The following is a 13,649-nucleotide window of genomic DNA, read 5'->3' on the forward strand; positions in this document are numbered from 1 at the left end:
TCGTTGGTCGCGATACAGTTGCGGCCCATGAAGAAGGGAACCAAACCAATGGTCTCATCTTTTAACTACATACATCAATCCACACCACTATAGTCTATAATGCTATTTCATTCTCCATGCAATGTACATATCCAATCCAATGTGAAAATGCTACATGCAAGGTTTCTTTCTTATTTTGAGGGAAAATTGAACGAGAAAAAAAACTCCGGTAATTAGTTCAGACGGAAATATAGTTGCAAGAAATATAAGTTAATTTGCAGAGGAGAGGAGGGAAGAGGAGTCAGCCGGTGTTGCGCATGCCGGCGGCAATGCCGTTGATGGTGATGAGCAGCGCGTCGCGGAGCTTGCGGTTGTCGTCGTCCTGGCGGAGGCGGCGGAGGACCTCGACCTGGAGCATGTTCATGGGGTTGAGGTACGTGAGCCTGCTGTCGATCAGCTTCCGCAGGCTGCGGTTGTTGGCGGACAGCTTCTTGTGGCCGCTCACCGCCAGCACGCAGTTCTCCGTCCGCGCCAGCTCCTGCCGGAGCTCCGCCCCGAGCGCCCGCCGCCCCGCGTCGTGCACCAGCACGTCGTCGTAGTGCTTGGCCATGGGCGCGTCCGCCTTGGCCACCACCATCTCGATGAGGTCCACGGTGGACTGGAAGAAGGGCCACTCCTCGTACATGGCGCGGAGCTCGTGGGTGTGGCCCTTGTCGCAGGCGTCCTGGAGGCCGCGCCCCACGCCGAGCCACGCCGGGAGCACCAGCCGCGTCTGCGTCCACGCGAACACCCAGGGGATGGCGCGAAGGTTGGAGATCCCCGGCGTGGTCCTGCGCTTCGCGGGGCGGCTGCCGATGTTGAGGTAGCCCAGCTCCGCCTGCGGCGTCGCCTCCTGGAAGTACTTGATGAACTCCGGGTTCTCGTACACCGTGCTCCGGTACTGCGCGCAGCTCACCCGCGATATCTCCTCCATCACCCCCCGCCACTTGTCGTCCCGCGGCGGCTGCGGCGGCCGCAGCGTCGCCAGCAGCACCGCCGTCGTGTATATCTCCAGCTGCCGGACCGACGTCTGCGGCAGCCCGAACTTGGCCTGCACCATCTCCCCTTGCTCCGTCGACCGAAGAGTTCCCTGCACCATGCACCATTCAATTCCTTATTAGCTCGCAAACACATACACATGGAATGGACTGATTAATCAGTGCCTGCCAGTGCTCACCATCACTGAGCCGGGTGGCTGCGACTGAATGGCGAGATAGGTCGGCCCGCCGCCGCGGCCGATGCTCCCACCGCGGCCATGGAAGAGCGTAACCTTGATGCCGAACGCGTTGCACGCGGCCACCACATCTTCCTGAGCCTTGTATAGCTCCCATGCCGCGGTGAAACGGCCGGCGTCCTTGCCGGAATCAGAGTAGCCCACCATCACCTGCAAACTCCTCCCGATCGAGTTTGAGATATCCGAAACAAAAGCAAAATGAGTTTGAGATATTCGAAACTAAACCCATCGATCATTCTACCTCTTGGTGCCCGTTATGGTTCTTGATGATGTGGTCTCTGTACCAGTCGATGGACAGCAACTTTCTGATCGCTGGGCCGGCTTCTCGCAGATCATTCACCGTCTCAAACAGTGGAACAACTCTCAACCTATTCACAAACAATATAACACACTATTCAATCAAACACTGGCCATGGTACAAAACATAATATACGATCTATATGGTGCAAAAACAAGTTCAGTTGGCTTAGCCACTGGCAAAGTAAAAGACCGCAGTCGAATTTTCCTTGCTAGCTCAGAGACACAGTGCGCAATTCCTTCTTTTCCATTTCTACTTAGTTTGCACAATCAACTTTGTTCTTAGTTTTGTGTAACTACTAAACCAACCAATTGGGAGTTCATAAGTTCAATTGATCGAGTAGCACACTGAACATATGAGATATATATATAATCATACTTACGTTCCACCAGGACATGGCCTTCCTAGGTCCCCGCTGACTGTAAGTCTTGCGTCCTTCTGCAACAGTTCAACCGCTAGGACATCGCTTGCCTGCAACCAGAGGAACACATCATATTTAATGTACAGAGTGATAAATATAATGTGCCACGATTGTCATTTGATCCATGCGATCAAGATGGTACAAGGCATGACATGGCAAAATGCTTGGAACCACCGGCCGGTTACAGGTGAGGGTTAACAAGAACGCTAGAGTGCAGGATGGATATTCAGATTTTTCTTATTATTTAGTGCTACATAAGACTTGCGTATCTACATACATTTGAGGCCATTGAAATCACATATGCTCCAAGTGCATCGCTTCCTAACTCTGCAGCAACACGGAATGTATCAAGAACTTCTTGCACATCAGCAGTAACCTGAAAGGAATACAAAGGAAATGCAAATGTAAGTCTTTCCACTTCAAGGTGAATCTCCATTCCCTTTTTCTCTTCTACAATGAAGTATGCAACCATAAAGTTGCCATTCAAATATTCTTATGTACCAACACTGCAATCCCTTTTCCTATATCTTTCTTGTAAAAGAAAATACTCCATCCCAAAATATAAGTGATTTTGGTTGGATGTCCAAAAGAGGCGCGGCTTTGACACCATCATTATTCTGGTCGCCTGGTCAATTTGGAAGGAATGGAATAGCCAGGCTTTCAACAACCAACGCGGATCCTGGGGAGAAGTGGCAAACTTGGCTGCTGAAGAAGCAAGCCTATGGCGCGCGGGGGTGCCGATCTAAGCCTCCTCGTCTAGGTTTCAGTCGCACAATTGGTTAATTGCGAAATAACACCCTCTGCTGTGCTTTCTTTCTTTCTTTTCTTTTCTTTTCCTGGTGTTCTTGTTTTTGCTTCCTTTATCGGTTGCGTTTGTAAGTCCACCCCTCAATCTTAATAAAAAGATATGTAAGTCTTATGCGTATTCCCGAAAAAACTAAAATCCATGTTGAATGAACAGTGATGTTATATCTGATGCCTCATCAAATTCTGTATAAAACATTGCTTATTCATCAGAAGTTAGCATAGTATTAACCATTTTGGCGTTGGCAGAGGTGATACCAATCTTACCACAAAATGACTATATGGAAAGGAACTATATCTGTTTCTGAAGGATTCTATCATACTGTTCTACACATTGAAACTCAATTGGCACTTCCTGTTTCCATGTAAACAAACATTCATCACAAACTAAAAAATGCTACCAATCTTACCACAAAATGGTTGTGTAGTATAAGTTTCAATTTGTGGTAAGATTGGTAGCATTTTTTAGTTTGTGATAAATGTTTGTTTGCATGGAAGGATTTATATTGTACTGTTCCACACGATGAAACTCAATTGACACTTCTGGTTTCCATGTAAACGAACATTTATCACAACTAAAATATAAGTTATCATTAGCCACTAGGATAGGAAATTTGATGTCTACATTCAACAACTGACCTGTATGTATGGGGGGACAAGAGGGCGCTTCCCTTTCAGCTCTCTAGTCAAGAAATCCAGTTTCTTTTGTTCATCCCACTCACTATAAACACCAAGATCCAGGTAAGATGTGATGGCATCAAGTGTTTCCGTATGCCGGCCTGATTCCTACAGTAATATAACGCCATTCTATTCATTAATGGAGTACTGGACTTCGCTTGAAGCTATTCTGAAGTTACATCAGGAAAATTTAAGTGTGAGTAAGCATAAAAACAGTAGTGATAATGTGCCCACCTGCCGTACATCAAGCTTCATTAGCACCATACCAAAGATTGCAACCCGTCGAATCAAATCTGCTAACCGGCCATCCGCAAGCACACTAGATCCACATGATTGCTTCATAAAATAGTTGAAGATGTGAACACAGTCAGTACAAAAAGGAAATTATGTGATGAAAAGAAACCTCCACCCACTCCATCATCAACGATTGTTCTCACGAGTCACGACTAATCAAAGCCTAGCCAGTAAGAATGTAGAGATGGTAAAGGGCAATTTTGAAGAATGCTGAGAATGTTTGTGTCAAATGTTTTTTTTTTCTAGCACACACACAGACACACTTGCACGGATAGAGGATAATTGATCATGGTAGTACAGCACTAAAGGGATGAGTGATCGACCCTACATCAGCCAATTAGACTAACCAGTGATTGATAACACAAAAGCAAGGGCTCCAAAAGTTTATCCGATGTATCATAATATTCTGAAGTATCACGATCACATGGTAGATCCTCAAGAAGAAGCTCAAGTCGTCTCCGTGTGTTCATCAGCTGAAAACAGAGTGGTAAGCACAATAAAAAGGAAAAAATTTTGCCATGTTAAAAAATATATAACAGGTCAAGAAAAATATAACAGATGGGTACTGTTTATACATAGCATAATCTCTTGTTCTCATTGAGGTTTGTCTTCCTACCAAAGATTGAGAGTACCTATGTCCAACTATTTGGGTATCTTTGGCATATATGTTTTTAATAGTAAAATGCCACATAAAATTTATCCCAAACTTTATTGCCAAAGAACAGGAGTAGAGTCTCTGGGAATTTATTAGTGAGATTAATTTAATCCTAAAGAATATTGTACAAATTTGGTAATCAAGCATCCCTTAATCCAACCTCTATTAGTAGACTAGGCAATCGTTTGCCTACTTCAGGAGAAGAAAACATGAGACGTATAATAAATGGTAAAGTATGGCTCTAACCTTTTCTTTCACATCACCAAGGACAACTCTATAAGGAGTACTCCCTGGTCTCTCTGATATGCTTGGTTCTAGAAGTTTCCGGAAGCTCGATCGACCAATTTGGGATTCTGTGAACATCTTCCTTAGTTGACCTCCACTTGGAGTTCGACCCATCGGGCGATGACTAGGAGACGGCAATGGACTGTCTTCACGTTTTTCTGTTATGTTTAGAGCCAACTAGGAGACACAGCATGCATTAATTCTCATGAAATGTTAAGAAATATATATTGAAATTTATCTACACTATCCAGTTAGTGTCAGCTAGTTCTTTATTTGTTTGTTTGTTTATTCTTTGCTATTTATACCGGCAATGCCATAGCTTCTCCATAGCATTTTTCACTCCATGTCATTTCAATGTTAGTTGAAAAAAAAATGTAGCGCATATTGGAATAGTTGTGCCAATGCATTTTTATGGACAGTTTGTGCTTCCAATGATCTCTGTACAACAAAGAAGTCGAACGTGTGAGACATCACAAAATTCTAGCTGTCCTAACCTTATGCTTTGGATTCCCTGGAAGTTTTGACATTCTGATTTGAGATTCCCCATCGTTGCATTCTGCATCAAATACAAGCTCTACTCTCAGTATTAGCAAATCATGGGAAGACATAGACATCACATTAATAGTAGCAATGCATTAATAGGTGTGACAATAAATTTACATACATATGTACAAATACACACCAGTTACAAAAGATGAACCTGATGATACATGATGTTAAATCCATGTTACAAAAGATGTTACATACATCTGAACTATTTCAGATGAACCTGATGATACATGATGTTAAATCCATGTTACAAAAGATGTTCTTTAATTAATGTTGATGGAACTATTTTACATGGTGATTGGCATTCTGAAATAATTTTCAAAATAGCATGTCCAATTTTTTTGTCCTATGCAGTATGCACAAATTTTCCTCAGATCCAGTTTGGGGAACAGAGGAAGCTGTTGCAATGTAAATTTCATGGTTTAATCCAGCAGTTGATGACACAAGTCTTACATTGATTACAAGGATGACAGCATGAGGTATTTGTGTCAGACATAATACGGAAATAATGATCCAGCACTTTTCCCCCCAAAATTTATTGATGTGGTGTCATGAATGCGCTTATGTGAAGAAGTAAATAAGTTTGTTACTGTAAGACTTGAACACCTCTATATTCATTTTCAGTTTCATTAATGAAGCCTACTGGTTCTAAATATAAAATAAGTTTTTATTATTTCCAGATTATAACTTAGGTATTGCTTATTTAACACATAAATTGTGATAGAAAATCAGGAAGCCGAAAGTAACCAAACAAATTGGTGTAAAATATTTTATGCAACTACAAACTACTTCCTTGGGCTATTAGGATTTTGGATTTTGTTACAAAAAAACTAGACCTAACAACATAATGCTGACTGCTCCCCTTGGACTATTATGCATTTGGTACAAAAACATTAGACCTTTTTATATTAACATAATGCTACAGCATGTCAGTCCGCCTCACCAAGTAATAGAATTGCTGGTGCAAACTAGTACTCCCTCCATTTCATATTATGATATGTTTTGACTTTTTCCTTAATCAAACTTCTTTAAATTTGACCAAGTTTATAGAAAAACATATCAACATTTTTAACACCAAACAAACATACTATGAAAATGTATTCAATATTAGGTTTAATGGAACTAATTTGGTGTTATAAGAGTTACTACATTTCTATATAAACTTGGTCAAGCTTATAGAAGTTTGATTAGGAAAAAAGTCAAAGCGTCTTATAATATGAAACTGAGAGAGTATAAGTCAATGACCCGAAGATGTGAACTTAAGTGAAATACATATTAGATGATGCATCATATAAAGTTTCCAACAAGGTGTCCACCTGTACATGATGGAAGATCAGCACCAGAAGGAAGCTGTGCAGGAAGGGCCAAGCTGTGCTGAAGCTTTAGATTGTTCTGGGGTCCAGTTTGATTCCAGGTATTGGTCTTCTGGTCCTCTGATGCTGATTCTGCAGAGTTCATTTGAAAATATCAACATAGAATGAGCCAGTTTTTATTTTCTGAAATATGTATGTACAATAGGTGAGGCTATTCTAAACAAATTCAAGATTATTTCTACATGACAGAGATGTGCTGCAATGATCGTAAGATAATAGGGGAAATACCATCCAGACAATGGTTAATTGGTTAGGCAGTACAGGGATGTAAAGGATGAGGTGTATACTGTAGATGAGAATAAATCAATAAAGACAAGAGGTGGGGAAAAACTTATTATTTCTTTATTGCTTCCCGATAATTAGAGCAATGTCCCTTCATATAAAGGTGCTAGTACCCCACCCACCATAAATAAAATGGTTATAAGGTATAGTCTCTCTACCTTTCAGCGTCAAAAAAAAAAAAGGTGCTAGAGCCCAAAGGGTAGGAACTAATAAAAGGGGACCTATAAGATAGTTATAAACTGAAAGGAAATATCTAATATATAAACTAAAATTACAATCCCTATAATAAGAGTGCTGTTACAGTGCACCTTACTGTTTAAGGAACAGTACCACAACCAATAATATGCATTATACTAGCTAATGAACTAACTAACTAACTAGGCATTCTAAAAGCGCCACAATTCATGGTGGCAGGCGAGCTTCTGTTGAGATTGAAATGGATTAAGCTTGGATATATCATGAAATAACCTTTGAGCAGGATGTCATTTGCTAAGTTTGCAAGCTTCTCGCTGCATCTGTTAATTGATAGCTCAAAGCTTAGAGTGTCTAGTTCCCGGATGTACAGATCAATTGCCATCCATTGGGACAAAATGGAAACATCCCTAGTAACCTGCAGCTCAGAAATGAAACATTGTAGTCTTTCAGAATGGTGATCATGTCGAAATTAACATAAGCAAAAGGTAGAAAAACGCAACACACCATTAGAATGTACAGGAAATACTAGTGAATACTGAGAAGGCATAATAAAACGACCAAATTCAAATGTGTGGATCTTACTTTTGCTGTGACATTAGGATTCCCATCACGGTCACCACCCATCCATGAACCGAATTTGATTGGTGTGCAGGTGAGCGGAAGTGGCTTGCCAGTGTTCTATAAGAAAAGCATTGTAGGAGGGTTTATATCCGCTCGTGAATGAGTCAAACGGAAGTGGAATTCAACAAATGCCAATCAATGTATTTATACCTTCTTTAGAGCATTGCTAACACGGCGAAGATAGTGTGGTATTGCTTTCCAGAGCGATTGCTCAACAATATGAAGGCCTACAAAAGAAAAGATGGAATCATGAGAATACTGGCAGTAACAAAAACAGAAAATAGATGGTTACTAACCAGCTCTAGCTTCGTCAACAGGTGTAGGTTTATGGCGCCTCAACTCATCAGTCTGCCATATTGCCGTGATTTCTCTTACCTACATAATTCAAAGTTAGAAAGATTGGAACACATTAGGAAAAGGAAAAATAAAACTATGAAGATCCTTTGAAGTTATACCAGATCTTCAATTAGAATTTCTTTATCCTCGAGGCTAAGATCAGCACGTTCGTTGAATTCCAAAAGGTGCTGCAGCACAGTTTCATCGGTAATTGAAACAACAAAATAGCAATATCAAGGTTGAAGTATGAAACTATTGAAATTAACTCACAGCTATTCTAAGGTGTTTGTACTGCAAAGTCCGCCGATTGATTTGAGTTGGATGAGCTGTCAGAACAATTTCAACCTCCTGTAAAGGTCGAATATCTGATAAATTTGATCATGCGTGACTTTCTTACAAGATACACAGATAAATTTGATGATGTGCAACTTTCATAATATACAATGTATCAAAAATGTGTGCTTAATGTGAGAAATTACCTGCTTGCATACAGTGTCATAGAGTTCTTCCGGGCTAACACCACTTTGAATCAATTTGGCAAATGTATCATCGCATGATTTCGACAGGTCGGCGAAATTGCGTGCTTTACGAACCCTACATAAAAGACATAAAAATGCCAAGCTCTAGATTTTGGGTGATTTTCAAAATTGGTAAACATTCTAGTTCAGGTGATAAAAAACGTAGCAACACTAACATTTTCCTGAAATGAATAAGATGTACTGCAAGTCTGCAACATGCTGATGGTAATTATTTCTTAAACATATGCATGAAGTCTCAGCTGTTCTAAAACTTGACATACTACCATAATAAGAGGTAATTGCGACAATAAGTGCGATGCTCAATGGCCTTGCTAGGTTCCAAAAACAGTCGGACAACTGACGACAAAACATCTGAGGAACCACAATGAAGCTACCATGTGCGAGCGTAAGGTTCCTTCAATCAATTCTACCTGAGGAGGGTCACATGGAAACAACTAACCGGTGGACCGACATTGTAATGCCGTACACATATGTACCGGAATTCTTGGATTCCATATTGCAATCAAAGATTCATCTGTGCTACTGTAATGTGGCATCCCTATCACGAACAGGTATACTTATATTTCCCAAATATGACAAAGAGGTACCCCAAACAGAAGACAACTCCCGTGTTGTTATCAGTATTCTTTAATTGAAGTGTGACAAACAAACTGTAAATTCAGTGTTTGGCTTTCAAATTGTTCGCGCCAAATACGATAATGCACTCCTCACTATCACTAGCAGTAAGTTGTAGTAACACATATTCAGACAAAAAAAATGGTACGTAGCACATTCTGAAAATGGAGTGGTACAACAAATGTGTTGAGGGCCGTACATGCATGATAAATTCAGGTTAATAGGGAGTAATTAAGATAAACACATTATGATGATTTATGAAGTGAGTTTGCAGATTCTAATGGCGGCGGAAGAGGTGATCCTCCAATTAATTAATGAAACAATTTGAGAATGTGAATGTGTAGGGCAAGCACCTGTGGTAAGTGTCGGCGATGGTCATGAGGTTGAGGTGGTGGGAGAAGGCGCGGGCGAGGCAGAGCGAGTCCTCGAGCGACATGGCGGCCAGCTCGGCGCCGAGCTGCTTCTCGACGACGACGGCGGTGTCCTCCACCCCGGCGGAGCGCATGTTAACGGCGCTCTGCACGCACCGTGTTAATTGGATCGAATCACCATCATCATCATCATCATATATGGATGGATACGATACCTGGGCGAGGATGGTGATGCGCTCGAGGAGGTGGATGAAGCGGGGGCCGAGCTCGCGGAGGAGGACGTCGTGGAGGAGGCTGCCCAGCAGCCGGCAGTCGTCCTCGAACGCCTGGAATGATATCCCCTCCGCGATGTCATCCGTCGTGTCCGTCATCGCCGATCACCGCCGCGCCTCGCCTCCCCTGATCGGATTCGGATTCCTCAGATAGAGAGCACCAGATGGAGAGAGGGATTGATTGGGATTGGGATTGGGATTGAGATTGATTGAGATGGTTGAATGGAATGGAAAGCGAGGAGAGGAGAGGAGACCAAGGCGGAGAGCGCGGACAGCCTCAAGCACGCCACGCGAGGAGTTACAATACCAAATTACAAACAACACCCCCCCCCCCCCCCCCCCCCGCATTTTTGTTTTATTTTCATCTCTCACAATGTTTTCTCCCAGAGCCGTAAGTAATTTGTGAATAAAATTATCATATACATATTTTTAGCAATCTAAAAACGACGACTGAAAAATAAACTTCGATTAAAAACCTCAAAATTAGCTTCAGATTTTATGTTAAATTTTAAATTTTAGCTGATAAATATAAGCCTAAGCGAAAAAATGGGCCTTTCATTCGGAAATTATAGTCCGTTCATTATCATCGCTCACGTGGAGGAGCATTTGCTTGGCACACAGATTTTGCATTTCCACTTTATAAGCCAGCTAAAATTTTGTTGCTTTGCTTTTCTCTTGTAAAACAAACTCCGTTCCTTTGCAACAAAAGTGGCAGTAAAGTGTGTAGGAATTTTGGCATCAGAAACTGCAGTGTCCGTTCATCAACCAGTCCAGCAAGGATTGCTTTGGACTGGCGTCTGGCGCTACAAAACCATGGCATCAGCACTAATCCGCAGCTCCGTTTTATGTGTGTGTGAAGGATTAGTTCCCAACACACATGAACACAACCTTAATATGTACTACTACCAGAGAATATCATTGTAAGTTCAAAATCAACTTATACAACTTGTAACAAAATATTAAAATATATTTTGTAACCAGTAAAAAAATTATAAATTGATTCTTTTCTTAAATATTTAGTTGACACGTAATAAACGGGTAGCCATTCACTCAAATGATAAAAAAATATATTTCTCATACTAGAGGCAGTTCAAGAACCATAGCATAATTACACGTTTAGGAGTTGTTTAGTTCATGGTCACATGCTACCATACTTTGCTATACGTCAACAACTTAGGCAGCTTTGATTGAGTTAGTAACGTGTTTGGTTTATGTCACATTTGTGATAAGTCTTTTTTCTAACACCTCGATCTTACATGCCATTGTCTCAAAAATTGTGCAAGGTACTAGTAGTGGCTTTGCTTACTAAAGTGTGGTGTCAATTTTGTTAACTTAACCTTAAGCTTTGGTAAGCTTGGCAAGAAAACTATGATAACAATAGACAATGTCAGTATACAAGCCAAACACCCTTTTAGTTTGGTTTGGAGTTTTTTATTTGTCATATCAAAAAGGAAAACTGGTTGTGCTAAAACCACAGGAAAGTTTTGGCACTAAAATTTTAGCAGCATAGAATTTGAAGTTTTGAACTAATCGTATGTAAAAAAAATAATAACAAATCAAACACCTAGGAGCATATAATACTGTTAAAAGTTAACAAAATTTTGATAAAACAAAAAATGGCGGCTTCAATGGAATCAATTCGTTACTCTCACTTCGCATGAGGAAACAGGTTTCAGTCAGCCGAGCAGCAAGCATATGATATGGACAGACATTTTGGGGCTGTTTAGTTTTCAAAAACTTTTCCAAAAACATCACATCGAATCTTTTAGACACAGATGTGTATTAAATATAGATAAAAAAAACTAATTATACAGTTTGTATGTAAATCACGAGACCTATTTTTTAAGCCTAATTAGTCCATGACTAGCCATAAATACTATATTAACTCACATGTCAAAAAAAAAAAAAACTCCTTTCGATATGTTCGATGTGACCTTAAAATTTTCTATTTCACTAACTAGATAGGTTCTGTTGGGGGGCGTCCCGGCCTGCCGGCCGGCTCTCATCAGATGGATGGATGGATGTGAATAAGATACGATTGAAATGAAACGAAAATACTCCCAGTAGTGTACAGTACGCTTGTGCTCAGTGCCAGCAGAGAGCAGGGTGTAGTACAAGCAAGCCATAAGTTCACATCATCTGGCAGAGTAGTGAGTGACAGTGAGTCGACGTCTGGCATGACTTGCGCCTTGAACGTTTTCATTCACACTCTCCCGTCCGTAACATTGCACGTATGGTTGCATTGCAAACTGCAGATTTTAAATGTACACCAAAAAAACTTTCATTTTTTCCGTCTCATCAAATATTTAGACACATGTATAAAGTATTAAATGTAGATAGAAAAAAACCAATTACACAGTTTGCATGTAAATGGTAAGACGAATCTTTTAAACCTAATTACGCCATGATTTGACAATGTGGTACTACAGTAAACATTTGATAATAACGAATTAATTAGGTTTAATAGATTCGTCTCGCAGTTTACATGTGGAATATATTATTTGTTTTGTTATTAGTTTACGTTTAATATTTGAAATATGTGTCTCTATATGTTTTTCTTTTGCCAAAACAACTAAACACAGCCTAAACAGAGTTACTGGTTGCTGTTGATAATTGATCAGTCACGCCCAAAAAGCCTGTAGCATATGGTTAGCACTGTAGCATAGTGTACAGTGAGAACATGCCGGGAAGCACGGACGAGCCGGCGAGAGAAGAGAGGAAGAGGAGATCGAGCTGATCCATCCTCTAGCAATTCTAGGCTTTGCATTGCATCCTAGCTACTCGTAGTTGCTTCGTTGCTCCTCCCTTCCCTGCAATACCAATACCAATGTACCGCTTGCAATGACGATGCCAATACCAATACCAATAGCAATGTCGATACACTATACGGACGTTGCCATTGCAATACCAAATTTTCTTTCCTGCCATTGTCATTAGTGTGTTTAGTTCACGCCACAATTAGAAGTTTGGTTAAAATTGGAACAATCTGACAGAAAAGTTGAAAGTTTATGTGTGTAGGAAAGTTTTGATGTGATGAAAAAATTGAAAGTTTAAAGAAAAAGTTTGGAACTAAACAAGGGCCTAGTACAGTTATTGATCAAAAACTACTCTTGACACTCCTGGAATTTTTACATTTTGGTCCTTTTCTTATTTTACAAATAGACCCCTGAAAAAACTTAAACCGGAAATGGTCCTTTTTGGGACGCCAGAGTGGCTGGCGCCATACCCCAACATAGCGGCGCCAGCGTGGCTGGCGCCGTGCCCGTGCCACCGTGGCAGTAGGGCTGTCGTGGAGGTGCTGACTAGGCCGAAGGGGGCGCCAGCCGGAGTGGCGCCGCCCCTCATACCACGGCGCCAGCATGGCTGGCGTGCCCCTCCTCTACGGGCCCCACCAACTTTCTCCCTCCCCCCCTCAAAATTTTCTCCAAGTCTGTTCTACCTCCGGGCAACGGCTGGCGCCCCCCAGACCGCGGCGCCAAGGTGGCTGGCGCCCCCCTCCTCCCCCCATCGAAGCCCTTCTGCCTTCGGGCCTCGGCTGGCGCCGCCCTCATGGACCACGGCGCCAGGGTAGCTGGCGCCGCCCTCCCCCCAGCCCGAAACTCTTCTACCTCGCGGCACTGGCTGGCGCCGCCCTCCCCAACCGCGGCTCCAGGGTGGTTGGCGCCGCCCTCTGCCTCCCTGCAAATTGAAGATCCATATTGCACAAATGTACCAATTCACAGTTCGCAATTCAAATTACAATTCACAGATTCGTACAGACTAAAACAAGTTCCAATTGCACAAATCACAATGCCAAAAGTCTATCACAT

General features: G+C 41.7%; 1 protein-coding gene across 1 annotated transcript; it reads right to left on the reverse strand.

Moving 5' to 3' along the window:
• LOC127762280 (phosphoenolpyruvate carboxylase 4) lies at positions 1-10,124 on the reverse strand. Its single transcript, XM_052286726.1, has 20 exons — positions 9,784-10,124; positions 9,551-9,714; positions 8,523-8,637; positions 8,314-8,391; positions 8,163-8,231; positions 8,004-8,082; positions 7,858-7,934; positions 7,669-7,764; positions 7,360-7,501; positions 6,553-6,681; positions 5,182-5,243; positions 4,649-4,864; positions 4,095-4,220; positions 3,688-3,789; positions 3,415-3,561; positions 2,249-2,347; positions 1,933-2,021; positions 1,494-1,620; positions 1,196-1,402; positions 1-1,108 (listed from the first exon to the last, which is right to left on the reverse strand). Exons 1-20 carry the CDS (start codon positions 9,937-9,939, stop codon positions 281-283), a joined length of 3,108 nt encoding a protein of 1,035 aa, XP_052142686.1. The 5' UTR covers positions 9,940-10,124; the 3' UTR covers positions 1-280.
• Between the last annotated feature and the right edge of the window lie 3,525 nt (positions 10,125-13,649).

Source organism: Oryza glaberrima, chromosome 1, assembly GCF_000147395.1.
Source record: "Oryza glaberrima chromosome 1, OglaRS2, whole genome shotgun sequence".
Taxonomy (NCBI): domain Eukaryota; kingdom Viridiplantae; phylum Streptophyta; class Magnoliopsida; order Poales; family Poaceae; genus Oryza; species Oryza glaberrima.